The sequence below is a fragment of the Fundulus heteroclitus genome, chromosome 18, assembly GCF_011125445.2.
Source record: "Fundulus heteroclitus isolate FHET01 chromosome 18, MU-UCD_Fhet_4.1, whole genome shotgun sequence".
Lineage (NCBI taxonomy): Eukaryota > Metazoa > Chordata > Actinopteri > Cyprinodontiformes > Fundulidae > Fundulus > Fundulus heteroclitus.
Genome location: NC_046378.1, coordinates 22,839,637 through 22,865,778, shown reverse-complemented (window position 1 = coordinate 22,865,778; position 26,142 = coordinate 22,839,637). Strand labels below are relative to the sequence as shown.

The 26,142-nt window shown below is 42.1% G+C and overlaps 1 protein-coding gene and 1 long non-coding RNA gene across 2 annotated transcripts in view; both read right to left on the bottom strand.

Annotated features, from left to right (window-relative positions):
* map3k10 (mitogen-activated protein kinase kinase kinase 10) overlaps positions 1 to 23,842 on the bottom strand; it is a 52,353-nt gene extending 28,511 nt beyond the window's left edge. Inside the window, exon 1 of the mRNA XM_036149737.1 lies at positions 21,937 to 23,842. Within this exon, the coding sequence (XP_036005630.1) occupies positions 21,937 to 22,885 (949 nt within the window). The 5' untranslated portion in view covers positions 22,886 to 23,842. The remainder of the gene's footprint in view (positions 1 to 21,936) is intronic.
* An 88-nt stretch (positions 23,843 to 23,930) lies between these two features.
* On the bottom strand, positions 23,931 to 24,741 carry LOC118566685. The gene is made up of 2 exons (XR_004933220.1): positions 24,398 to 24,741; positions 23,931 to 24,062 (listed from the first exon to the last, which is right to left on the bottom strand). It is a non-coding gene; the product is annotated as an uncharacterized LOC118566685 (long non-coding RNA).
* Positions 24,742 to 26,142: the final 1,401 nt, after the last annotated feature.

Sequence of the window (26,142 nt, the reverse complement as noted above, 5' to 3'; positions counted from 1 at the left end):
CTGGGAACCTTAATAAGGCAACATGAACCGTTTGACATCTGGGGCCATTTTAAATAAAAGTCTGGTGGAAGCAACGAGTAAGATGAAGATTTTTGGGTTCTTCAGCAGGTAATAACGGCTAACCAGACAAAAAAAATCAGCTTTCTTCCATAACTAGAACTGAACATAAGAGAGAAATGGTCAAATACTTCTCTCTCTCTCTGTGCGCTCCATCTTTCTTCTGAAATGTTTCAGGAAAGAACCAGCTGCCCTTTCGGCAAGGAGGTCGCAGAATCTATCATCACCTGGGGTTCTAATAATTTTGATACCAGTGATGTCAATAAAAACACACATTTTAGAAACAAGGATATTCTTTGTTTCTATTTTATCAAAATAATTGTGCCAGTTTTTACCTTTGGACCAGTGCTTTCCCTGATGCTTGTGCTGACAGGCGTTTTTGCCTTATATTTTCACAACATTAAAGGGTATTCCAGCCTATTATCTCCTCTCACAAACAGGTATAAGCTGCAGCTTTTTCACAAGTAAAAACACAGAAAAATCAGGGCCAAAAGCTGCTTCGCTGTTTCCTCCCAAACTCCATCCTCCACTAGGGGTGGGCAAAATAATCGTCATGACGATGCATCGCGATTCTAATTTTCGCGATCTACTGCATCGATTCTTGACGCCAAGTATCGATTATTAATTTAAAAAGATTAATAAATAAAATTGCATTAATTGGTTGGCGAACATCAGCCAAAAACAAGTGGAATACAACTTCATTGGTTTAAAGGACCAGTGAGGCCATGTAAACGGCACTGATTATCCTTATTTTGTTCCAAAAAAAAAAGTAAAAAACAAAGCAACTGGACTTGTTTTCCGTAGTTGAAGACGTCCTTATTTTGTTATTTTAAGTTTTATAAATCCTAGGCACTTTTTGTCAGTGTGTCCAGTCCAATAATAATAATATTTGTGTCCAGTAACAGTAATATGTGTTTTCATGGCAATAACTTTAAAAGTCATTTCAGTAAATACAGCTATAGATGAATTCAGTTGCTTTCAGTTATGTATCAATTGAAGACACTATCCATACACAGCCAGTCAGCCACTGGTAATGGCTGTAATTTTTTCTAACAGTGTTCAGTGAAAATATCGCAATGCATCGCTATAAATCGCAATAATTCAACTATCGTGATGCATCGTGATTCGAATCGAATCGTGACTTCTTTGGCAATACCCACCCCTATCCTCCACCTCCTTGACTTTATGCAAAAAAAAAAAAAGCAGCCGATTGTTTAAGTAAAGCATTTTATTCCTGGTCGTGGCGGTCTGCCTCGACACATTGGTGAGCACAGCAGTTTGACAGACACGGCAGGAGGCCCGTGTGGATCAACACAGACAGGATTTAGGCCTGAGAGACGCAGAGAAGTCCTCGCCGTCTGGTCTCCGCTTGGAAAAGATCAAAACCCAACCCGAAAAAAAAAAAAGAGAGAGAACCAGCCCTTCTAAGATCTCTCCTTATGCCAGCCTCTCTTCACCCCCGCCCCCCTTTATTATCCTCACCCCCCCTTCCCTCCCTTCCTGCCTCTCTGCCTGCTATTGCAGCTGTTGCCATCCTGACTACAATCACGCCACCCAAAGAAGGAAAAGTGGAAGAGGAGATGCCAGCTAAGCTTGACTGGATAGTAGTTATAAAAACAAGGAGTAACTCAGAGGTAGATGGTGACTGAAGAGATAAAAGGATGAAAAAGCAGCAACAGAGAGGGGTCTAAGTTGAAGGCTGGGGAAGGGGGGGGAGCTACAGAAGTGTGGGGCAACGAAGGACACTGTAATATTAGGGAAAAGGAGTAAAAAGTGAACCAGAGCGTGGCAGGAGGTTAAAGAACCGGCATCTCTGTGACGATCATCGACGTAAAGAGAGATGACTGGAGGCGACGCTTTGGTCATTTTCCTGGTAGGAAACGCCTCACGTCTGAGTCCCATCCTGTCCCTCCACCATTTTTTCACATCCCTCATCCCTAAAGAGACTCCAAAAAGGCAGGAAACTGTAGCGCACACACGGACTTTAAAATGTAATAAAATCCTCAAACTAGCAACCGCAGGCTGGATTTTACATTGTACGGCCATTTCAAAACACTTTGTTTAGGTTAAACAACGAGGCAAAGCGTGCCTTGGATTTTCCTCTGCGCTTTTGGCACCGCGGTCGTAGCCACCGTGGCCCCCGTGTCATCGATACGCCGGCTTGGCTCCGCTCGGACCACCACGGGCCACACGGGCTCTAATCTGGAGCCGCAGCACAGTTTCCCCCCCCAGCCACCGGCTTTGTCTGTGCACAAACGCAGCTGCCAGATTCGTGTGACCATGCGGGCTCGCTTTCAAGGAGAGATGCTTGTATTAAATGAGCCGGCTTTTTTTTTTTTTCTGCACGAGGAGGGGGTTTGAATATGAGGGAAGTTTTTAAAGAGTGTGGGAATTCAGGCAGGGTCTTCAGCTCTTTTTACTCGTCTCATATTATAGCGTTCCTCTTTTTGTTTAGTAGCTCTTTTTTTTACCTATTGTTGCTTTAATAATACTACAGAAATGCCTTATTTTAAATGCCTGGCGACTTAATTTTAAACCATTATGATGTAGAAAAAGGACACATCCACATCACTAGAAGCCAGTTTAGATTCATTATCTCTCCTGGGCACTGTTACATCTTTCTTCTCTTTTGTCCCATGACTGTCAGGGATTTCTGAACATTTTCACTAGAGACTTTTCAAATATAATTTAATTTCTCTAGTTCGAATAAAACACGTGAAGTCAGTGTTTTCCAGCAGAAATCCAGCTACTGGATCTTGAAATGTGTCAGTTGAATCAGCTGAATAAAAGACGGACCTAATCCCTGATTAACTTAATGCCATTTCACCAATTCCACCTGAACCTATGTAAAAATATAACAGGTTTCCTAATTACCTCCCTATTGTTAAAGTGTTATTTAACCATATATTTAACCATATTTCATTGATCCTGGTCTGATTAGAGCCACCGCTGCAGAATAAAGATAGCACCTAAATCAACCCTGTCGGACAACATGACGCACGCTACAACCTCTCATAAAGCAACACATCATGTCCTGATCTGAAGAGATTCAGGAACCGTCACTGACATCTGTGTGCAAATAGAGAAAAACATGAAAAAGCAGTGAAGCTTCCCGAGGGTGCCGACCTACAAAAATGAGCCCAAGAGTTCGTCAACAGCTCGTCCAGAAGGTCACAAAACAACCTGGAACAACATCTAACGGTGCTGCAGCCTTCACTAGTCTTAGTTAAGGTAATTGTTCCTGCTTTAACAATAAAAAAGGCCCAAAACCACTGCGGACCATTAAGAACACAAAGGCCCGTCTCACATTTGCAAAAAGCGTCCCGACGACTCCCAATACATTTAGGAAGATCTTTACATCTGCCATAAAGCTATCACAGAACATTGTGCAGGCAGTCAAGCCTGGTGGTGGCAGTGTGATGGTCTAGTCCAGGGGTCTGCAACCTGTGGCTCTGGAGTCGCAAGTGGCTCTTTGGACCTTCCACAGTGGCTCTTGATAACTTTGGCTACAAATTATACTTTCATTATGGTATTTAAATGTAATAATGATAAATAATGCAGGTTTTAGCAGGTTTTTCTTGGAATAATTGCTTTTAGAATGATGCTAAATCTGCCAGTAATATTTAATGTTAAAGCAATATTTTTTCATTATGCGGGAAACTATGATTGTTTTCTTACATCATTATCCACAAATATCAACATCCTATCCACCCTCTTTTTTTAAACCTCAAAATAGACATAAAAGGGCGTTTCTTTACCAATGACAACATATTTCCTACAGTAGATCTTTATCACAAATTATAACTTGTCTTTTTTCAAAAGGCCAGGCAACATTAGCGGCTCTGAACGAGTTTAATTCCAGATGTACTGTAGGCAAATTGGCTCTTTATACTGTAAAGGTTGCTGGCCCCTGGTCTAGGGCATTTTTGCTGCTTAGGCACCTGAACCACTTGCAGTAATTGATGGAAGCATAAATTACTCTAAGATCCTGAAGAAGAATGTTTGGCCATCAGTTTGTGATTTTAAGCTTAACTTCTCGTGGGTTCCATCACTGAAAGGCTCAAAAAAACAAAACAAAATGAAGGTTTTTAAAGTGGCCTAGTCAAAGTACAGACTTAAATCTAATAGACATGCTGACCGTTCCTTGCTATTCAGGCTTGAACACCCTAAAATGTGGTTAAATATAAAGTTTTGCAAAGAGCAACAATGACGTAAAAGTCTAATCATCAGGTATCACGAATGCCTGATGGTTGTTGTTGTTGTTGGTACCATGAGTGGCACAAGGGTTAGGGGGCAAAACGTTCTTTAACTCCGGTAAATTGCCAGGTCGGGTCTCCAGGAGCACGTCCAACAAATTATGGCTTTGATTGGGCTCTGGAGAATTTGCGGACCAAGTCAGCACCTCAAACTCAACGGGGGCTCCTCAAAGCACTTTAGCTTTGTGGCTGGACCCATCAGAAAGAAACAGGCCAGAGCCATCAGAGAATTCAGTGTGCAGCTCCAATACACAACAAACTGTGATGCAACATGTGTCCTCACGCCTTTCGATCAGAACCAGCGTCTTCAGCAATCTGAGCCCCGCCAGCTTTTCTCTTGCGTCGGACGACACGGGGCCAGCCGTCACCTTCAACATCCGTGGATGACCCTGCCGCTGGTTCCCCCACTGCTCCGTTTATGGATCAAACTCGCTCAAGCGCTTACCTTCTTCCATCCATCTGCTTCTAAACTTTGAGGACAAAATGTTCACTTCCTCCTTAACACGTCCCAAAAGATAGGAGACATACTGACTGTCGGCTCTTTGCACGCGTCAATGTAAACGCTTTCTTGCTATTGACCTGACTCTCAGTCCAACAGACGTAAACTGTCCTTCACCTAAGTGCATCACAGAAAGCGGTGATGACCAATGGGGCTACAGATAGGAGGGCCAGGGGAAAACCTCGCTGCGTGCCAGGCTGCTGCTGCTGCTGGCCAACAACAACGACCCTCTAACTGCGGAGTCAACGGCCGGCTGACATACAGCGGCCCACCATACGCCACCGGCCCCATCACCCACATGTCCAGCTCCGCCTCCGGGATCTTGCTGGGAAACAGTCCGTTTATGCGAAGCCCGTTTTTGTAACATTTTTGCCTCCGTAAGCTGAAATTAAAAGTCAATGGAAACTAGGGCTGGACGATATAGAAAAAAAGCTTATCGATTAAAAAAATGCATATTGATCGATATAGATAATTATTGAAAATATTTAAAACCATATTTAATGTGCAGCTCTGCCTGGACATTTTATGATATTGCTAAATGATTTAATTTTAATAAAGAACAAACACAGAAATCTTTATTTAACCAACTTTTTTAACCATAACAGAATTTTTTTTAAAGAAAAATAACTTAAGAGACCTGAGTTATGTTATTAAATACTGACAAAGAATAAACTAAAGTGACCAGTAAAATTACCAAAATAAATATACAAATACCATTTTATCACAAAGAAGGGAGCCCAGTTTAGCTGCTATACCTGCTTTGTTTTGGAAGAAGCTCTGTAAGATTTCTCCGAAGATGACGCGTAGCGGCGCGGGGCTGCACAGCTCGCGCTGCTGTGGGTGTGAGCGGCTTAAGTGATGAAACAAGTTGGTTGCGTTACCAGACTTTGTTTTTACCGGTTCCTTGCAAGTTTTACAAATCACTGTGGTTTATTTCTGTCAGACTGGCGAACTAGTAAAACCCCGTTTTGGGACAGTTTCCTCCGCCGCTCCTTGTTGCGACATATTCACATGCTCTGTGTTGTGGTTTGAGAGGACGGCGCTTTGTGACGGCGTGCCTGGGTCCACGATTACGATTGGTTGAGAGGAAGTAGTGACTGTAGCATCAACTAATATGATGGGCTGAAAGGAAGGAAGGAAAACTCTCTATCGAAGTTTTATCGACCCTTTTTTTCCTATCGCGCCTCACGTCTATCGATCGATATATATTGTTATTGAATTATCGTCCATCCCTAATGGAAACAGAGGTAAACGTGTGGCTTTTCTTGTTGCGTTTTCTGCTCCAGTTGCTCCTCGTTCGTTCGTCGGACGTCTGATAACCTTTCAAGCAAAAACAGCGGCGAGGCGGCACACCGACCCGTATTTCTTCAGTACGTTTCACCCGTCTGCTGACCGAGAGCGGGGATGCTCTTCAAGGCCTGCTTTGCAAACAGGTTTTTTTTAGGAAGACAAAAATGATAAGCTGTCATGCAAATTTGGCCCGGTTATGCAATGCAATGTTTACATGCAGTCATGCACAGGGCATAAAAAACGGTTTCGTCGCTTACCAACGTTTGAACATTAAAATCAGTAGACGGGCTGCAGGGTTCTCATCCAGGGTGGAAGTATTTGGGTAAAGCTCTGTGTGAAATGTGTGCAATTATATACACAGTAAAACGGTGACAGTAATCTGACAACAGGCCCAGTAAGGAGAGAAGAGCATTTCCACTGTTTACTGGTCTCAAATCGACTCTCTATTGACAGATGGGGACCAAACTGTATGTCTGTGCGTATTTATCAGTAATGAAGCAGCCATTCAATCTCTGACTGGTCTGGTTTCTCTCTCTCATGGATGAAACTAGGCAGGAGGACTAACCCACTGACAGCGAGGCAAAGTTCACGCGGCGGCAAACACACAGCTCAAAGTCCTTGTGACAATCTGAACGGTCATAAACTGTTTTATCGTGACAAGAAAGGCTCCATTATGTTTGAGATCAAACATTGTCACTAAATATGAACCGGCAATAAATGCATATCACACTCCTCCACAAATTCCTTTAGCCAAAACTTATCGTGCCCGTGATAAGAAAATAACCCGCGTGTTTATGTTCTGCAACGGATGGCTTCAATGGTTCGTCAATTCAAGGTGCTTTTGTGTAAATCATTAAGTAGAACTTTTTCCTCTAAAATCCTTGATAAGGTTAAGATCTGTGGGCACGGATCCATACTTCCAAAGCAAGTTGTGACCATGCATGTAAAAATAGATCAATATTTGGATCCTATTTAAATTTAAAAAGCATTAAATAATTCAAATGTTTACCTGCTTTGACAAGAATCAGGCCAATTTTGAGATGAATGAAAAGCAGACCTTCAATTTACACATTAAGTAAAATAACTAGATTGCATCAACATAATCTGACAGGATTCAACATTAGGTGTTGAGATTTTATTTATTTTTTTGTTCTGTATTGGCAGCTGAAATTTGATCTATGGAGGTTTATTGCAGCTCATCAAATTAAGGTGCTGGTAAGGAGACCTTCCAACCTTAAACACATTCATGAAAATACCAGAGAAAACATGCAAAACAGCTTCTGCGCAGTTCTAAGAAGGGTTTTATTATTGCAAAGGTGATACATATTCTTCCACTGATTATCGAGAAATGTTTAAATAATGTTTGACATTTCTTTTTATTAAAATATGGATAAAATCAGATCAAGTTTTTTGAAAATTACTTTCATTTTACATTGATTATTCTTTATGTCTAATTTTCAATAAGAAACAAACTTCTTGAATGAACAACAAATCATTTTGAATAAAATTTTGCTGAGAGGTATAAATACTGTTGGGATTAACTAAGTATTTTAATATCCAGAGTATCTGTGAGTTTTGGCTCAGTGGTTCTGATGTCAACATTTGTTTTTTTTCCTGCCCTTTTAAGTTCAGTTTATTCTTTTTGTTTACTCTGCTGCATAAGGAATGGGAATCTGTTTGTTGAGTCAGAAACAGTATTTACGTCGATCAAGTTTACGTCAACGTTACTAATAAACGTAGTGTTCTCATTACTAAAGCTTTACTGTTAAAACATTTAAGCATCTTAAGGTCATAAACATACAGTATTAGGGAAAAGAGCCATTGGCTTTTTTTAACGTCCACAAAAAGAGAAAATGTATTACGGAAAGGTTCAACCCAAATCACTCTGCGACATTTGCAGAGGGTGCATCATTATCTAGTATGGAAAATGCACAAACTGCTGCTCATAACATTATGTGTCTGTCTGACTGGAACATGAACGAGTATAACGAGGACTACAGCGCAGAAAGATGGAGAGAAAGACTGCAGCCTGCAGCTCGTTGAGAAGGTTGGCCTAAATCTGTAGCGGTCACGCTGTTATGAAGAAAAATGGTTTGACCTCCTCTCCTAACTCACCCTACACTCTCCTCTTTTCCAGTATTCATCCCTTCCTCCGCTTCTCTTCTGGCCTGTTTCACTCCTGAGCCTTAAGCCTTTTTTTCTTCCTTCATCCATCTCGCCACTCAGTCATTCACAGCCTACAGTCGCCCCCCCGCTGCATCCATCTCCCATTCTTCGCCGCCCATCTCTGCTCCCTTACAGTGACTCCTGCCATTGTGAGCCCTGCTCTCTCTCTGTCTGTCTTGGGTTGCTCTGTGAGAATGGCTTCGTTGTTGCTGCGTTGGTAGCATGTGTGTGTGTGTGTGTGTGTTTGTACGACTGCGTGTGATGGTTGCTATCTCTGCCCTAAGTACAGCATGTACTGCGGTACGACCTTCAATAACACGCAGTCCAGCATACATTCTCTGAACATGAACCAACCCTTATAAAAGATATTACCAAACCAAGAATGTTGACGCCATCTCAAGTACTGTGCAAAAGTCTTTACCAACCACTTATTTCTATACCCTTTTCTCCCAAGGGTGAAGACTTTCTTTAAAATCATTTACAGGTTTCAGCTTTGTCACAGACTCTCTTTGGGCTTCTGCGGTTTTCTCTTTAAGCTTCAGTTCCAATGCATTAGCGGTATAGACATTTAACATATACCCCATTTACACTACCCTTTTTTAACCGTGCCGAGACCGGTCCGAGCTCGGTGACCGAGATAACTATCGAGTGAAAATGGATCACAAACTGAACTGAACCGTGCCAGACACAACCGAACCGCGCTAAATCTAGACCAGTTTGATGGGTGGGCTCGGCCCGGTTTTTCTTTGGCCCAGTTCTCTGATAACAAAAAGCGCATGAGCAGACCGCGTCACCTCCTTACAGCCAGCTGACTAGTTTTGCGGTTTCAGACATTCATAATAATACTAGCTTCTCTACCATGACACACGGTTTCCAGTGATGATTCTGCTTAGCACTGTGATGAACCTCAACGTCTGTCGTTGTTTCCTGCGTCTGTAAATCCTTATTAGACGTTCGTTTGTCTTATCCACTTCCCAAAAGCCGACTCTGTCAAGTAAATTCACCAAATGTTGCCTTCTTCGCCTGACTCTCCGCAAAAAGCAATTATAACCAAACATAACTTCCTGAATGTTACGGGCGCCGCCATTTTGATTTGCTTGATTTCCTCCTTCAATCCTAGAGAGCAGTAGTACCGTAGATCGTCACTAGGAGGCTAGGAACCAAGGAACCGAGATAGCGTGATGTGTGTAAGAACCAAGCTCGCCTTGGTTAACTGATCCAAGCTCGGTCTGAGCTCGGCATGGATCGGTTTAACAAGGGTAGTGTAAATGGGGCTATAGAGAGAGCTGTTCACAATGTATAACATCTCCCTTCACAGCTGGTGGTCTGGATTTTTAAAGGTCATGTATAAATCATGCTTTTTCAATACTACTAGTATTCATTTGTTATGAAATATTAGATGTTTTCAGGTGTTACCTTTCCAACCTGGAAGAAAGACACTTGCCTTCACTGGGACACCACCTCTCCCCATGTGGGGTTGCCCTAGAGCCCCTTCAACACGGTATCAAAAAAAGAGCAGTCGCTGTCACTGTGTAGATTGGGTGCTAAAAGAGTCACTTTGTCCCAACTTTGAGCAGAAATGGTCACGCTCTGCCTCACATCACTGCTCTGGGCGTGTTGTTTACTGGGCAGGGGCAGCGCAGTGAAGGTAGGTGCTTCTGGGGGAGGCGGGTACTGACCGCTCTGTGTAGACCTGGTCATGGTCGCTAGTTTTCCAGGACCGAGCAGAGCTCACAAAGATTACTCAGACAACATGAATCAACCAAAACACCACTTTGGACATGATTTTGATGAAATATAGTGCCATAACATATTAAAAAGCACAAAAAAGTTGATTTTGCATGGTATCAACCCTTTAATGTATTCCGCAATTAAATTGTTTGGGTGTCCCAGGTATTTTAATCTTACAGTGCAGTGTGTAGGTACGGGTGGATGGGGTGGGTGTGCTGTGCAATGTCAGTATTGGTTTAATATTCACACCGCAGCCTTCTAAATCGTAATCAAATCATGAAGCAACATATGATTTCCAGTTCTGTGGCAGTATGCTGGAAATGTCATTGATAAGGTTAGGGAACACATTGTTTAGATATAACACAGAGACTGCTGTTTACACTTAGCTAACAGCGCTAACTGCTTAGAACATCTTTAAACATCACCTCTAATAATGCTGTCTTTCTTTTAGTCTGCATACAGACAGTGGTGGATAGGCTGGTCCATGGGTGCGGTGAAAACCACCTGGAGCTAAAGCCCACTCAACCAAGAGGAGGTCATGGTGGACTTCTGGAGAACACCCCCCACACTGGCTCCTCTCACCATCCTCAGTGTCTGCTGTAGATCACTTCCAGCTCCTTAGAACCACCATTTATCAGGACCTGAGCTGGTTCTCATACATGGACACTGTTCAGAAGAAGGCCCTGCAGAGACTTCAAGACGGGGTACTTAAAAAAAACTGTAGATTTGGCCCCCACCCCCCTTATATCTTCTGGTGTCGTGTGTGTCTCCACATATCATATAACTAATCACGGGGGGCCTCCATGACCTAAAATGCCAGGTCCATTTTTTTGGTCCCAGTCAAGCTGTGGTTATGGGTCCCACAGTTTGAAACCAGCTGCAACCACTATGAAAAAAGCCAATGTTTTCACTTTCACCCACGTTAATTCATTTCCAGGTAATCTGTACTCATTCAAGGACAGTTTTATCAACAGACACAATTTCAGACACCAACTCAACACAAACAGGAGGGTGGCCAATAGTCTAATGTTTTTTTTTCTACCCTTTTATCTTAAGTCGACTGAGTCAAGATTTATCAGGAGATGCCAAGTCAGACCACAAACAGGAAGGAATGCTTCACAGCCTAGAAAATATTTCCTTTGACAACTGTTTACAGAAATAACATATACCCTCCCTGTAATGTAGTTTTGTGTCAAAATGCACTACTAAAAAACAACATAAACAAAACTTGAACATGCCGGTTTAAATGAGAGCCAGCACTTGTCACTGGTGTAAAGACAAAAATGTATTCCAGTTTTATAATTAATATTTTTTCTTGTATGCTAACATCATAAATAATAAGCAGTTTTGTCATTTAGTTAAGTACATTTTGGAAAACTCAGAAATACACACTACCGCTCAAAGGCTTTATCACTTAGAAGCTTATATTTTTAATTAAAAATACAATATTCTTCAAATAAAATACCATTAAATTAGTCAGAAATACCTTCTAGATATTGTCAATGTGGTATTCTGCCTATAATAGAGCAGCCAGCACAGTCACCAGATCTCAACCCTATGGAGCTGTTGTGGGAGCATCTTGACTGTATGCTGTGTAAGAAGTGCTCATCAGGCCAATCCCACGTATGGGAGGTGCTTCAGAAAGCATGGGGGGTTAGGGTGGGGGGGCATTTTCTCAAATTACCTCAACAAATTGACAGCTGGAACGCCAAAGATCTGCAAGGCTGGAATTGCTGCAAATGGAGGATTCTTTGATGAAAGCAAATCTTAAAAGGACAAAATTATTATTTCAAGGACAAATAATTATTTCCAACCTTGTCAAAAATGTTTTGACTGTATTTTCTAGTCATTTTGCAACACAATTAATTAATAAAATATATGCTCTCTTGGAAAAACATTCTTCTGGGTGACCCCAAACTTTTGAGCAGTAGTGCATGTCTGTCATTTTGGAGGATTTTTCAATAAGAAGTCGTGTGTGTGTGCGTATATATATATATATGCAAACTCTTAGCTTTGGGAAAGGTTTATATTATTTTGCTGCCAAATTAAAGATTAGGATTCATGTCAATGTCAGGTTTTAGGTTCGTTCTGTGCAAAATCTAAAGGATTTCGGTTAAAAGATTTCATTAAAGAAAAACACAATTGTGTTTTTATTGTATGCATTACTATTTTTTATATATTTTGAACTGTGTTCAATACCAAAATTCCCTTTGAAAATGATAAATGCATGTGTTCCCTTATATCTACGTTCATGCAACCCTTCCTCCCCCAGGGTCAAAGATGGTGTGATAACAGCATTCCCAGTATCCAGCCCAGTTAGTAACAGTCTCGGCCTCCGCTCTGTCTCTGTGAGGGATTAGCAGCCGGCACTGGCCACCTCTCTAATCCTTTCCTCAACAGACTAGACTCTCACGTTCTCACACACAGTCAGACTTTTCACTGACAGCAATCACACACCATATCTTGGCCTGCTAATCTGTTAAGTAGCTATTACAGCACTTGTGTGCAGGGCTTTTGTTGGTGTCATCTGGGCTATGCTTTAATACATCAACTAGGAAAAAAGACAAAGACAAAAATCAATGGAAATTAATATGTCTAATCTTGTTTTTAATGAAAACACTGGCGTACTTAGCAGGCCAGCTGTGAGGATCCCGGCTCGGTCTATTCAGAGGATTGTTAACTGTGTAAACATTGCCTCCATTTGAAGCTAGAGTGGTCAAAACAGCAGGTAATGTCAACTGGCCTCTGTCTTTATATAGCGTGTTTACGGTATTTGCGTGCACATCACAGGAGCTTCATGATTGTACCGCTTACACAAACTCACTTTTGCAGCAACATTAGCCTGGTGGTGTGTAGCCTAACATGTTAAAACGTGGAGGAACTATTACATTTATACTATATCTGCAAATTGGGCTTGTAACTGTATGGAAAACAAAGCAACCAGCTCAGATGGGTCCAGGTGTGAGTTGTTTTTTTTTGTTTTCTTTTTTACACCAGATCTTCTTTTCAACTTTATTGTCTTACCTGAGGATGACTCACTGATCTCTATAAAAGGTTACACTGATTATTTTTGCAATGTACAAAGTCCACCACAATTATTTGTATAAAAAAAGTCTTTAAAAATTGCTTTTAATCTGGATACTGTGAACATTTTGGCCAGAAACAGGCCCACAGGACCAGTGCCACACGGGCAGACAGTTCCAACAGCTCCCAACTAAGCCCTGAGGTTGTTTTTTTAATCTATGTTTTAGACGTGGTCTACGTTTCTCTTTTTCTAGATTTCTTTAGGGTTTTTTTTAGGGTATTTGTGTTTGGAGACCATTCAGCTGTTAGCTCTTGGTAATTCCAATCTCCCATTGAGTGACCCAGTGATGAGCTGAGGAGGAGGAGACATTGGCAATTGCCGACATCGGACTTTGCAACCGGAGAAGATACAAACCAAACATGCTGTCGGTCATGAGAAATCTGTTCCTAAAAAAAAAGTGGATGAATTGGCTGCGCTAACCTTGCTACAAGGAAGCTAGAATCTTGGTTAGGCTAACTGAGACGTTACTAAATCCGGACACCAACTTAAACATAGACGTCTTTTCACTTATCCTAGGTAAACACAACCAAGGAAGCAGTAAGAAGAGAGGAAGGGGTCTGACTGAGTTTGCGAACGATAGATGATGCAACTCCAGGAATGCAACTATCAAAGAGATGCTCTGCAGTAAGGACATTGAACTGCTGCTGTTGGCATGAGGCCGCTCTATCTACCCCGGGAGATAACACATCATGATAACTGCGATGTCTTTCATATTGCTACCAGCACAATACAAAGAGAATATCCCCAGGCCATTTTTCTGATATCTGGGGATTTTAATCATGTCTCCCTGTCCTCCACCCTCCTCCCATCTTACCTTCCACACCAGAGACAGCCTATGTATAAACGCCACAGATCACCAGCTTTGAGATGGACAGTGAAAAGATGGTCTCAGGAGCATGAAGCTGAGGACTGTTTCAACTCCACCGTGTGAGTGGGAGTGGGACATTGACAGCATCACACAGTGCATCACAGACCACATTAACTTCTGTGTAGACAACAACACGGTGCCCCTCATGAAGGTACGGTGTTTCTCCAATAACAACCACTGGATCAACCCTGAAATAAAGGCTCTTCTCTTCTCCTCGAGGAGAGCCTTTAGATCAGTAAATAGGGTGGAGTTGAGAGCTGTGCAGAAGGACCTGAGAAGGAACATTGGGTATGGGAAAAAGATCTATAGGAAAAATATGGAGGAAACAGAACATCAGGGGGTTTGGAAGAGCCTGAAAACAACTTCAGGTCACAAACCAAACTCCTAGGCTGTAGGAAATTTGGGTTGGTGAATGAGCAAGACCAATCCTTCAGCATATTCCATTGGATGATCAACCTTCCCCCAGCCTAGTGTCCCCTACTGCAACTTCCCTCGTCCACGAGCTGCAAAAGATAAAGACGCAAAAGGATGCAGGTCCGGAAGGATCAGCTTCAAGTTCCTGTGTTGCATCATGGGATACATGTTAAACATGACTCTGAAGCTTGGGAAGATAACATTGTTGTGGACGACAATTATTAATCATACAACAGACAATTATTATATTATATTATCATGGGGGGTGGGGTGTTATGCTCCTTTAATGTGGGCTCTTCCCTCCCTAAATAAGGCACTGTGCACATGGCAATGATCCATTAAAAACAAGACTGTCGTTCTGTTTCTGTTAACAAATCTACAAGACAACATTTTTATCATGATCATTTAACACTAGTAAAAACGCTAAGAATTGTGTAATTTTCCTGACACACCACTGTTGGCAGTATGTTCAAGAGAACTTAAGGCGTACAAACTGTCCCTGCTCAAAAAGGCACCCCCACTAAATCATATAAACAGACAAAGAGGTTTAACCGTTGCTTCAAGTGGCTGAATAATAAAACCTCTAATGTGGTTTTAATAATGTTTGGCACCCGTAATGCTGTGTGCATTAATTTCTTAAAGCCTCAAGATTTCACATTGGTGCACCATCTAATGGTACACTAAATTCATTACAAACGACCTCGCCATTAAGTGCGTAAAAACTACTACAGAAGCCGTGAAGTATCACAAATATGACAATGTCAACATGTCCTTAATGTATTTGGTACCAAGCTATAGCTAATAGCTAAAATCTACGGTCATTATGTGAAATGGTTTTTGGCACTGTTGGGGTGACAGTGGGGCAAGAGTTAAGGAGTTCGTCCTGCAATTGGCAGGTTGCTGGTTTGATCCCCCTCTCCGACTATCTCAGCTGTTGTGTCCTTGGGCAAGACACTTTGCCTGCTAGCGGTAGTCAGAGGGCCCGGTGACACCGATGTATGGTAGCCTCGCCTCTGTCAGTCTGTCCCAGGGCAGCTGTGGCTACCAGCATATCTCACCACCATCAGGGTGTGACTGACTGATTGTAGTGTAAAGTGCTTTAGGGTTGTCAGACAAGTTAAAGTGGTATACAAGTACAAACCATTTGCTAAGTCCGCTTTTGTTTTTCTAAAGTTGCTTGTAAATTCTGTGTCACGTTTTTTTAGGGTTGTTTCTGAACGTGCAGTCGCTTAGTTAGGTTTTAAAAAAGTGACTATAAACACAAGTAAAGAGAGCCAGACTTACTGCTACATTACAGACAGTGAACGGGCCCTCCGCACACACATACTAGAGGGAGAGGGAGACGAACAAACAAGCCATTTCTGCTGGGAGGACTGAGTAGTTTCTGGTCTATATTGCTCTGTTTCTAACATAATGCCAAAAATAAACTTCACTGTTATATAGAATTAACTTACAGGCAGTCCAGTAGAAAGCCTGCAACCTCCGCATCAGTTCTGAGTCCGGTCTTCCCCATTAACTGTCTCCACCTGGTAATAATAGCTGCTTCGATATAGACTTTTATTTCTCCCAGTTATTACTTCTTTTTCTTTTATTGGTTACTTTCTCTTCCCCCTTGCTGGGAAAAGAGTATGGATGGTCCTCCATTTAAACAAAAAACGGCAAATAGAATGATCTACGGTCGTCTTTGGTTGTTTTCTACTCCACCGACAGCACATCTTCATATAGGAGACAGATAGGAAAAAATGCTTGTGGCTGACAAGTTTGTCCCCTTTCAGCTTCTGAAATCAGAAATAGATTTTTGCTAATTAATTAATTAGCCTAATTAGCTACACGCTGTCCCTTTAAGATGGAAGTAATATATTAGTAATATTTGCCAGGCGTTTCCCATACAGGCAGATTCTACTTCTATGTACGTGATGCCAGAGAACGAGGATGTTTTTGAATCGTTGTGGTGTGCAGGAACAGAAGAATTACAATAAAACCTTCCTATTTTAATAAAAAAACATCCTGGCCTTAATGTACTCAAATTAAAAGTTTTATTTTTCATAACTGTTCTGTGCAAGGTTATGCTACTGTGATAAAAGATAAGTTTATTTTAAAGCTTTTTTTCCACACCTTTACTTATTCTAAATGTGGAGGAAGCTGTACAAGCAACTCTGTAGCAGGGAAATGGCTCTAGGTCTCCAGACTTGTTTGTAGAGTCGTTTAACCATGCAAACAGTCCGTGTGAAACTGCAGATGTTAAAAATTTCCATGACACTGAACATACTTCAGAGTTGTCATTTACTTTGATACAAAAGTAAACAGACTCAAAGGACAAAAACAACAAAAGCTGGTGTTCGGTAACCTGCTGATTCAATGTTATATTTCAGTCTGGGTTAGCAGTGACTCAGATTCCACGCCAAGGCTACCAATAATTACTGCTTTAAAAAGGCCTCACTGTTGTTTAATACAAACAAATAATATCAAACAATTTGCAACACTGAAAACTACAAATTTCATATGCATGTATTGTTTAGGAGATCTTATGTCAAACAGTCATACGAAATAGTACATCATTGTGAAGTAGAAGGTAAGTGGTTTCTGCATTTCTTACAAATCAAATCCTAAAAGTGTGGCTCGCACATGCATTAAGCCCGCCTGAGTCAACATTTTGCAGGACCCTCTTCCACAGCACTTACAGTTGTCAGTCATTTGGATTATGTCTCTCCTACTGTTGCAAATCTAGAGGTTGACATATATTTTCCCATTCCTCTTTGCAAAATTCACTTCAGCTCAGTCACAGTGGAAGGAGAACATCTTTAAACATCAGTTTTCAAGTCTTTCCAGATTCTCACGTGGATTTAGGTCTGGACTTTGACTAGGTCATTTGAACACATTGATAGCTTTGATCTAAATCATTCCATCTAGTACGGACTGGAAGATGAACCACCATCCCAGACTCAAATATTATAGAGTCTCATTGTTCTAGTTTGGTCTCACTAGACCAGAGCACCTTCGTCTACGTGTTTTCTGTGTCCTCTACATGGTTAGTGGCAAACTGCAAACAAGACTGCTTATGCCTTTCTGGATTTCCTTTTGGAGGTATCAGAGTAAAGGGGATCAATACAGATTCTCAGCACACTATTTTTTTTGCTATATAAATTAAAAAAAAGTGTCATTTTCATCCCACTTCACAATTATGCTGCTCGATCCCTCAAAAAATACATTAAAGTTTATGCTTTCAACATGACAAAATGTGAAAATGTTCAAGGGGTATAAATAGTCTTGCATAGTTATGTGTATTTTTCTCTAAGGCGATTTATAGGTATTTTTATACACATTCCCTGTCACTACTGAAACTATTCTTTTTAAACATTACCTAGTACAGGCTTTGACATGTTTTCCAGTGATAATTTCTCTGTTTATGGTATATTCTAAGGCCTATATTTTTGTGATGTGATGCACTAATGTGTGGTGATCATCTTTTCTATGAATTTCAATCTGAACAGGGCTATTTACAACTATCATCACCCAAGTGGACAATTATTTTTTTAATTAGTCCACCGATTTGTCCCAAAAACTGGCCAGTTAGAAGAGCAAAAACCAGAAGTTTTGTTATTTTTCAAGGTTTAAATCATCACAAAAGTGTTAATTCATCTACTTACCAAATATTACAATGTCATTATTATTACAATTAGTATTATAATCATTTATTTCATGATATAACTTATATTTGTTATAACTGTTATTTTCATTATAGTTCATTTGGATTATTCATTTCTAAGCTATTTTGTATGCATGTTGATATCAATGCCTTGACTTGTGCCATCCATTTGAGTCAATTTAAGCAGACTGGAGCCCTCTGCTTTGAGAAACCAAAGGCTGCTCAAGGTTCAGAGTGACAGGTAAGCCATGACTCAAGGGCCAATGACCTGCCAGCCCACAAAGATGCTGTGACATCACTCCAAGGCAGTCACGGCGATCACATTATCTCCATTACACCGTCAGACGCTCAGCTGCCGCCGGGAGCCGTCGGCAGCTCTCCGCAGAGCGAAAAACGCACGAATATCAGGAGACGCGGCGAAGAAACGTCAAGTGAGATGGGATAAATTTAGAAGAAAGCATCTGAACTGCGCTGAAAATAAAAAAGGCCGTTTGTTGTGAGAGCTTAACAGAGCTTCAAAGACATGTTGAATCTAAATGAAGTGTCATATTTTGGTGATTTTATTTTTTTTTCCCTTCCAGGTGGGTTACAACTGTTCACTGTAGCGGAGCAGCCAGCTGATGGGAGACAGAGGAGAGGCTCGGGGGGTTCTTGGCTGGTCTGTAACTGCAGCGATGCCAAGTCGTTGGCGGTTTGAAGGGGACATCTGAGACCAGCGCACCTGAACAATGCGCCGAGGTGTAACCCTAAACTTAGACGTACCCACTGTTTATCCCCCACGCTCTCCTTCTCCTGTTCTTTCCCATCATTCTCCTCTCGTACAGCTCCGCAAGCTTGTTTTCTCTCCATAACCTGATCTTTCCCTCCCTGGTATTCTATCAATCTTTTCACCCATTGGCTCTCTTGTCTTCCCGTGCTTTCACCCTCTGGGCATCGCTAACGCAAAAACACTGTTCCGTGTGGGTGTGAAAATAAATTGCGGTTTCAACTGTATTTCATCCCATATCAATCATTTAGAGGAAATTAGACCCCTACCTGAGATATCCCTGCATCCTTCAGCAGCTTTTTTCTCCCCCCACACATACAAAGATTTAACTTAGACTGTGTTTTAAACAGCAGCTGACAGCGACTAGCAGCGGTATGACTCAGTGGCACAAAAAGCAGCACCCATGTCACCATGGAAAGGCATCGCTGTGGTGTTGTTGCCATGGCTCTGCTGTCCAAGTATGAATTTCTTTAGTTAAAGCTGAAAAGGGAGGAAGGAAAATGAATCAAATGGAAGAAGGGTAGGTTTAAGACCAGCTAAGCCCTCTGAAGGCTTCACTTCCCTCTGCTGTCTCACTAACTGAGAGGCCTTTAGTCAGCATCTTTCACACTCCACCCATATTTGCACTCATGTCACTCCAGTCAAACAACCTGCAAGGCCTCCTGCACATATATCCAGAAACGTGCACTTAGATTGTCATTGTGCATCATCTTTTTATTTTTTTTTGGTGCACCAACAACTGTAACTGTGTCTTTAAACAGCAAGTAGCACAAAGCACCAAAAATAGCGCGGCGAGTTGCAGAGCAGATCTGCTCTCCTTGAGGAGGGGAGGATGACAGAGAGCAAGAGGAGGTGCAGAAAGAGAGAGAGAGAGAGAGAGAAAGATGACAGGGAAAAGATGGCAAAAGGAGACCAGTTCTCCAGGATTTAGACCTCCCTGCTGTGGTTACATTTCAGTTTATCCTGCAGTGTCAGCAGTCAGAACGCTGGAAAAGCACCATTTAATTACACAAAATAGTTACATTTCTAAAAGATTTCATAAAAGAACAAGCAGAAAAGCTTATTGTTGCTTATATATAAGTCATGTATTGTTTAAGAGGATCCTCCACTAAGAAACCTGATCTACCATAGCTGTAAGTAACTACAAATCAAACACATGTAAAACAAATATAGTGCCTTTCAAAACTGTAAACGCCCCTATTAAAGTTTTGTGACAGAAAACTTTTTCACCTTTTATGTGAAATCTATCCTCTCCAAATCAATCAAATTCATTTTAGATGGACAATATAGAGCATAAAAATTGCAATAACCTGGTTAAAAAATGGTGCACACAAATTGTGATTTAATTTCAGCCTTCAGTCATCTTTGGTTTGAGTCTCTCAGCATCCCCTCATCCTAACTAAGGAATAATTGCCCTAGCTACCTCGCAAATGTTCTCCATGTTTATCAGATTGTGAGGACATCTCTTGTTCAGACGCCTCTTTTGGTGACCCGGCAGAATCTCGGTCAGATTTGGACCTGGACTCCGGCTCGACCATCACAAAACTTTAACTTTCCTCTGACGAAGTCTTTTGTTTATTTGTATGCATGCTTTGACTCACCGCAACAGGAAAATCTAACAGACACCTGAAGGTTTTGGTTCAAAACTGATTGGTATTCAGAACTGTTCAACATTATTTTTTCCACCTTGGAATAATGTTTAGACTCATCTAAGGGAAAGTAACCCTAATGATGCTTCCACTATGGTTTTTAGCGATGGGTATGGTGCTTTTTTAGTGATGATGAGCTGTGCCAAGCTTCCATTCTGGTGTTTCAGTCTGATTTCCTTAAACCATAATATTTTGGGAGTGTTTAACAGAACCTAGAAGATTTCTTTGGAAGCAAAGGGTCTCCAGGTTACCCTTCCTACAAACATATGGAGAACATTTGCATACGTAAAAAACAATTAGCACAAAACAGACATTCCTGCAGCTCATTTTCTTCTCCTGATTGATACCTTGACAGCAACATCCATTTGAGAATTTGTAACCTCTCTACCAACTATGGCTTTAGCTAAAAGATGCACATGAACAAATGTCATGAAGCCCCTCCCTCAACAGCTCAACTATTTTCAGGTGAATAAGATTCACTATAACTGATGGCAGGTGTGTATCCAGAAAGACTGGAAGCTGAAATTAAATGAAAAGGTACTGCAACAAAATGGTAGCATAAAGCTGTGCAACAATTATGCAACCAAGGTTTTGCAAACGGGTTTTCCCCCACAATTTTTCCCTCTAAAATGTATTTTTGACTGTTTTTTTAGCTGAATTGTATAGATTATACTGTATGTTGCCATAAAGCTTGATAAAATTCTGAAACTATATATTCTTGTCTCGTTTTCTAAAAAAAAAAAAAACTACAACGCAATTCACAAAACTAACAAAGACCTTTTTATGGCCCATCTATGTGGATAAGAAAACCTCATAATAAAGATTTACTAAAGTAATTCTTAATAAATTTAAATATTAGTATGTTGTGGGAAGCATCTTTCTACATACTGCCAGACTTTCAATAATTTCTTCTGTTGTAAAAAAAAAAAAAACATAATACAAACTGCTCTTATTTCAAGCTATCCCTTGACATCAGCTTCATATTTACTGGATTTGCTAAAAAGATCAAAGGAAAAAAAATGTTCAAACAGCAAAAATAACAGCCCCCACTATGCTTTCAGTATCAGCCGGTTTAAAATGTGATGAATTAGAGTTTATCATGATATAGCACAACTCTAAACAAAACATTTTCCCTCCCGGTAAAGATAGACACAATAATTGCCCGTGTTTCCTGCTAGGTGTAACCTTGTGACATTTGGACTTCCTCTGAACCAAAAATCAGCTGATATCCTTTACTGATGAAATAGAAAAACCTCTTTATAGCTCAAAAGAGACAGACACAGCTTAATAATGAATATCTGCAGGAAAAACAATTAGAGGATAAAAAGCTGGAGTACAAATGTGTTAAACAGCACTGTTCATGTTCAACATATGGCGTAAATGGCAAGAACCGTCCTCAAACTCATTAATATTTGTAGCAATCAGTCTCTACATATTAGTAAATGTGCAGTATAAATATATAGGTGTACATCATTAGTACAGGGTATTAAAAAAATGAAAAGCACTTACTATTGCTGGACTTGAGGTCTCTGTGGATGATCGGTACGAACGCCTGGTTGTGCAGGTAATCCATGCCCGTCGCGATCTGCACGGCCCAGTTCACCAGAACTCTCGGGGGGACCCTCTTCCCGGCCAGTGCGCGGTTCAAAGCCCCTCCTCTGGCGTACTCCATCACCAAGCAAAGGTTGGGCTCCTTCAGGCAGACTCCGCGGAGAGAGATGATGTTGGGGTGACGGAGCATCCAAAACAACCTGGCCTCCTGCCGCACGCTCTCCGCTGTGACGCTGATATCCTCATCTGGGTCCTGCCTGGCGGCCTTCACGGCCACCTCCTCTCCTCGCCAAACTCCTTTGTACACCTTCCCGAACCCGCCCGCTCCTATCACCTCCTCCAGCGTCAGTTCCGAGAAGTCAACCTCCAGGGGGGAATCGCTCACCCTGACAGCCACCAGCCCCCCGACCTTCAGCTGCTGGTAACTGGCAACGTCTCCCCTCGTGACGTAGTTACTTGGAAAGATACCCACCTTGTCCTGGATCTTTCCTGTCCACCAACCCTCGTCCCCGGACACTTTGGAGTCTTTGGAGAGCACCTCGAGCAGGTCCCCGCGTCGCAGGGTTAGCTCCTCGTCCGCCGTGGCCTCGTAATCGAACACCGCCGTCCAGTAAGGGTTGGGGTTCTTAGCCCCACATCTGTGACCGGGGTGGGAGTCCGGAGAGTCCGAGGACGAGACGGTGGGGGAGTTCCAGCTGGTCCCGTTCTCCACCTGCGCGAACGGGGCCGGCGACATTGGCGGCGGAGGGGTCATGCTCGGGGGCATGTAGGAGGAGGAGGTAGTGGTAGAAGAGGAGGACGGGGTCCCAGGGGGGATGAGGCAAGGGGGAGGTGGTGAGCAGCGGCCCCCGCAGCTGGTGCAGGACACGGGGGTCGCTTTGCTACTCGCTCTTCCGTATGGATTCATGGCAGCCTGACTGCTGCCGGACGCCGTGGGCCGGCCTCGTGTCAACTCAGGCACGAAATCCACACGAAGCCCATGGACTAAGGCGGGGGGGGGGGGGGGTCTCGACCAGCCTGAGGGAGTCCAGATCAGGGGCTCTCCCCCATCACCACATCTCACTTACGAATCTGTGCCAAATTGTGGATTTGCAACACAATACCTAAGTAACATGTATTCCCAAAAGGTAGCTTCACACAGGGGTCAATGTACATCAGGTCTAACAGCACAACTAAGCGGGGCCAGATCCGTAAGACGGATTCCTAGAAGACCGATTGTTTGCATGAACTCATGAGTCTTTTGAGAGTTGACACAATTGCTCAGTGGACTGGAAAACACGGCAGGTATCCTAAACTATTCTTTAAAATAGACTTCAGCGTGATTTCGCATTACAGGATGCAAATATTTAATGAAATATGTGCATAACTACTTCCTGCCTACAGGGTTCAGGAAACGTATTAAATAAAATAAAAAAATCTGTTCTCAATTGTGACTTTGGAGAACGCACAAGCCAATTAAAAATCCAGAATCTAATTCCAGCCAATTAACAACGAACCCTGAGAGCTAAGAGGCAGATTCACCAGTTGCCGGGGCGACAATGACGCCCCAGCTGACTGTCAGATTAATTTCAGTACGGAAAATAAATTATCGGGCTGCCGATAACAGCCGCAGCCTTGTGTGTGTGAGCCCAGTGAAATCCTCTGCGCAGCGGCTTCACGTTATTTCTCATCCAGCCGATGCACCTCCCCCGCCAGCCGTCTCCATGAATGTGGGCCGCTTTCTCCTCTGCGTCGTGCGTGGAAACAGTCGCCGATATGTGCGCCCTACATCTCCACGAGTCGGTGCGGGCTAAATCCTATCCACGCGCGGCCACTCGTCGGCCGGTTGAGCGTCCCTGAAAGGCTTTCGGCGAAGGGCCCTCGTCCATTTAACGCAGCTGAAGGGGGGCGAGGGTGACGAGCCGAAAGCCGAGTGGCAGCAGGTACTCAGGGACTGCTGCGGGGCAGCGAAGTGGCACCATGTTCAGCATCCAGCGCAGTCTGAGCGCAACAAACCCGCCTCCGTGCGTGCGCAGCGGCCTGCTTCAGTCGCCTCTGCTGCCGCGGGGCGACGTTAGGGCTGCCGCAGGAGAAATCCTTCTTTGCTGGAGACAGATACGCGCACGCATGTATCATTATCGTTCTGCTTTCAGACGAAGCGTTGCATTTTCGGCTCTGACGGGTGTTTTTTTTTTTTTTTTTTCTTTTTTTAAATGTCTTCTTTGGCAGAGATGGAGGCAGCCACACACGGCTCAGTAAGGTGGAAAATACTGTCAGCGAAGATTTGCATGGAGCTGGCTTAGATCCGAGTCCACTGTAGCCATGTCCTTTTTTTTTAAATAATAAACTATTGTTTTATTATTATTATCATCTAATGCGTTTATAATGCGCCTTACCCCTGTGACTTCTTTATTTACCCATGCATTTACTGAAACCTAACCTGGACATCGAAGGCAGCTTCATCCACAGAAACAGTCGCAGGGGCGTCTTCATCAGGATCCGAAAGCCCAATTAAATACCAGATTAAATTAAAGCGGTCCTCGTCCCTGATGCTCGGTGGATGCTATTCCGGGGGCGTTTCATCGTATCCAGAAGGGTTTTATCCTCCAAATGAGGTGTAGACTCTGCTATTCCGCTCCCGAGCTCGGAGCTGTCAGTGTGGGCTCACTTTGCATCCAAACACACCGGGCTGGAGCGTGCACGTACACGGGAGCGAGCGCTTCCACTTTTGTTGATCTTCAACTCATACGGATGGTCACGGCATACATTTTCACCGCGGTCCATCCCTTCTCCATCCGTGTGCAGATTTGCAGCTCACCTCAGACGGGGCGAAGGGCGGACCTGCAAGAATAATACGAACCCGTGCTAGTGCATTGTGGGTAATGTAGTTAGGAAGGTCTCTTCCTGACCTACATCATGTTAGCGGCTGATATAACAAAAAATTAGCAATATTGCTCTTGTAAAAACAAGGAAATTAGAAAAACAAGGTGATTAGTAACATTGAAGAAGTATTTTCTTTATTATATTATTTATTTATCTGATACAAAGTGTATGAAATATATCTACATTATTTTTACAATTGTTATGTGAACGTGACCATTCATAATTGCCCTAAATCGAATTTGTAAATGTTTGATGATATTGCAGTTAATCTAATTGAATTAAACTAAAATATAGTAGATCCCTGAATTTATGTAACATTTTTAAATATATAATCATAAAATATCACAGATATTTCAAAATATACATATAAAGTCGAAATCTGACAAATTACGAGTGCCCACCAACGAAGCCATTGTGAAGCTACATTGCCCCCTGGTGTGTGTTTACTGAAACTGAAACACAAATTCTACAATTGAAGTTTTTACTCTAATGAACGCTTCAAAATATATTGGTGTGTGTGTGTCATACAATCAGAATATAATTTCAGTGATTCAAATCAACATGAGAAACTTGCATTAAATTTAATTTGTTCATTACACAAAGAGAGAGATATCATTGTTTCCTTTTTGCATTTTGATGATAATGTCCTAAAACTAAAGATGTCTTAAAAATCAATTTCCCCCAAAAATCTATATTTTTAATTAAGGAATGTTATCTATGACCATGTGATGGCCACCTTTTCACAATCATGATGAACACAGACAACCGCTGACATCCATTACAAATACGCTAACCCAATAAAGGTCATTGCTATAGACCTTGCTGGCAACCAAGCAGCTAATTCACAAGCTACTTTGTCCAAGCATAATAATGGAAAGTTGAATGGAAGGAAAAGGGGTATTTGAAAAAGGTGCTCAAACAACAGAGAGGAAAACAGTCTTGAGAGGAAAGCAAAGTCCATTCAAATTTTTGGAGGAGAATCACAAGGTGTGGACTTCAGCTAGTCTGTACTTGGAGAACTCCCTTCATAATGTTAAACCCCTCGTTAACAACAGGCAAAGTACGGACAATCTTACCTGGGCTAAGGAGACCACCATTATAACTCTGTGCTCCAAAGTCCTCTATTAAGATGAAATAAAGGTTTGCATTTCATTTATAAATCAAGGTCCCAGTCTGGAGGAAGAGCGGAGAGACAAAAAAGCTGCATTAGATCACCGTATGAAGTTTCCACACTCAGTGATAAATTGAGACGCCATAACGTCTGCTGGTGTTGGCTCACAGTGTTTTATCAAGTCCAAAGTC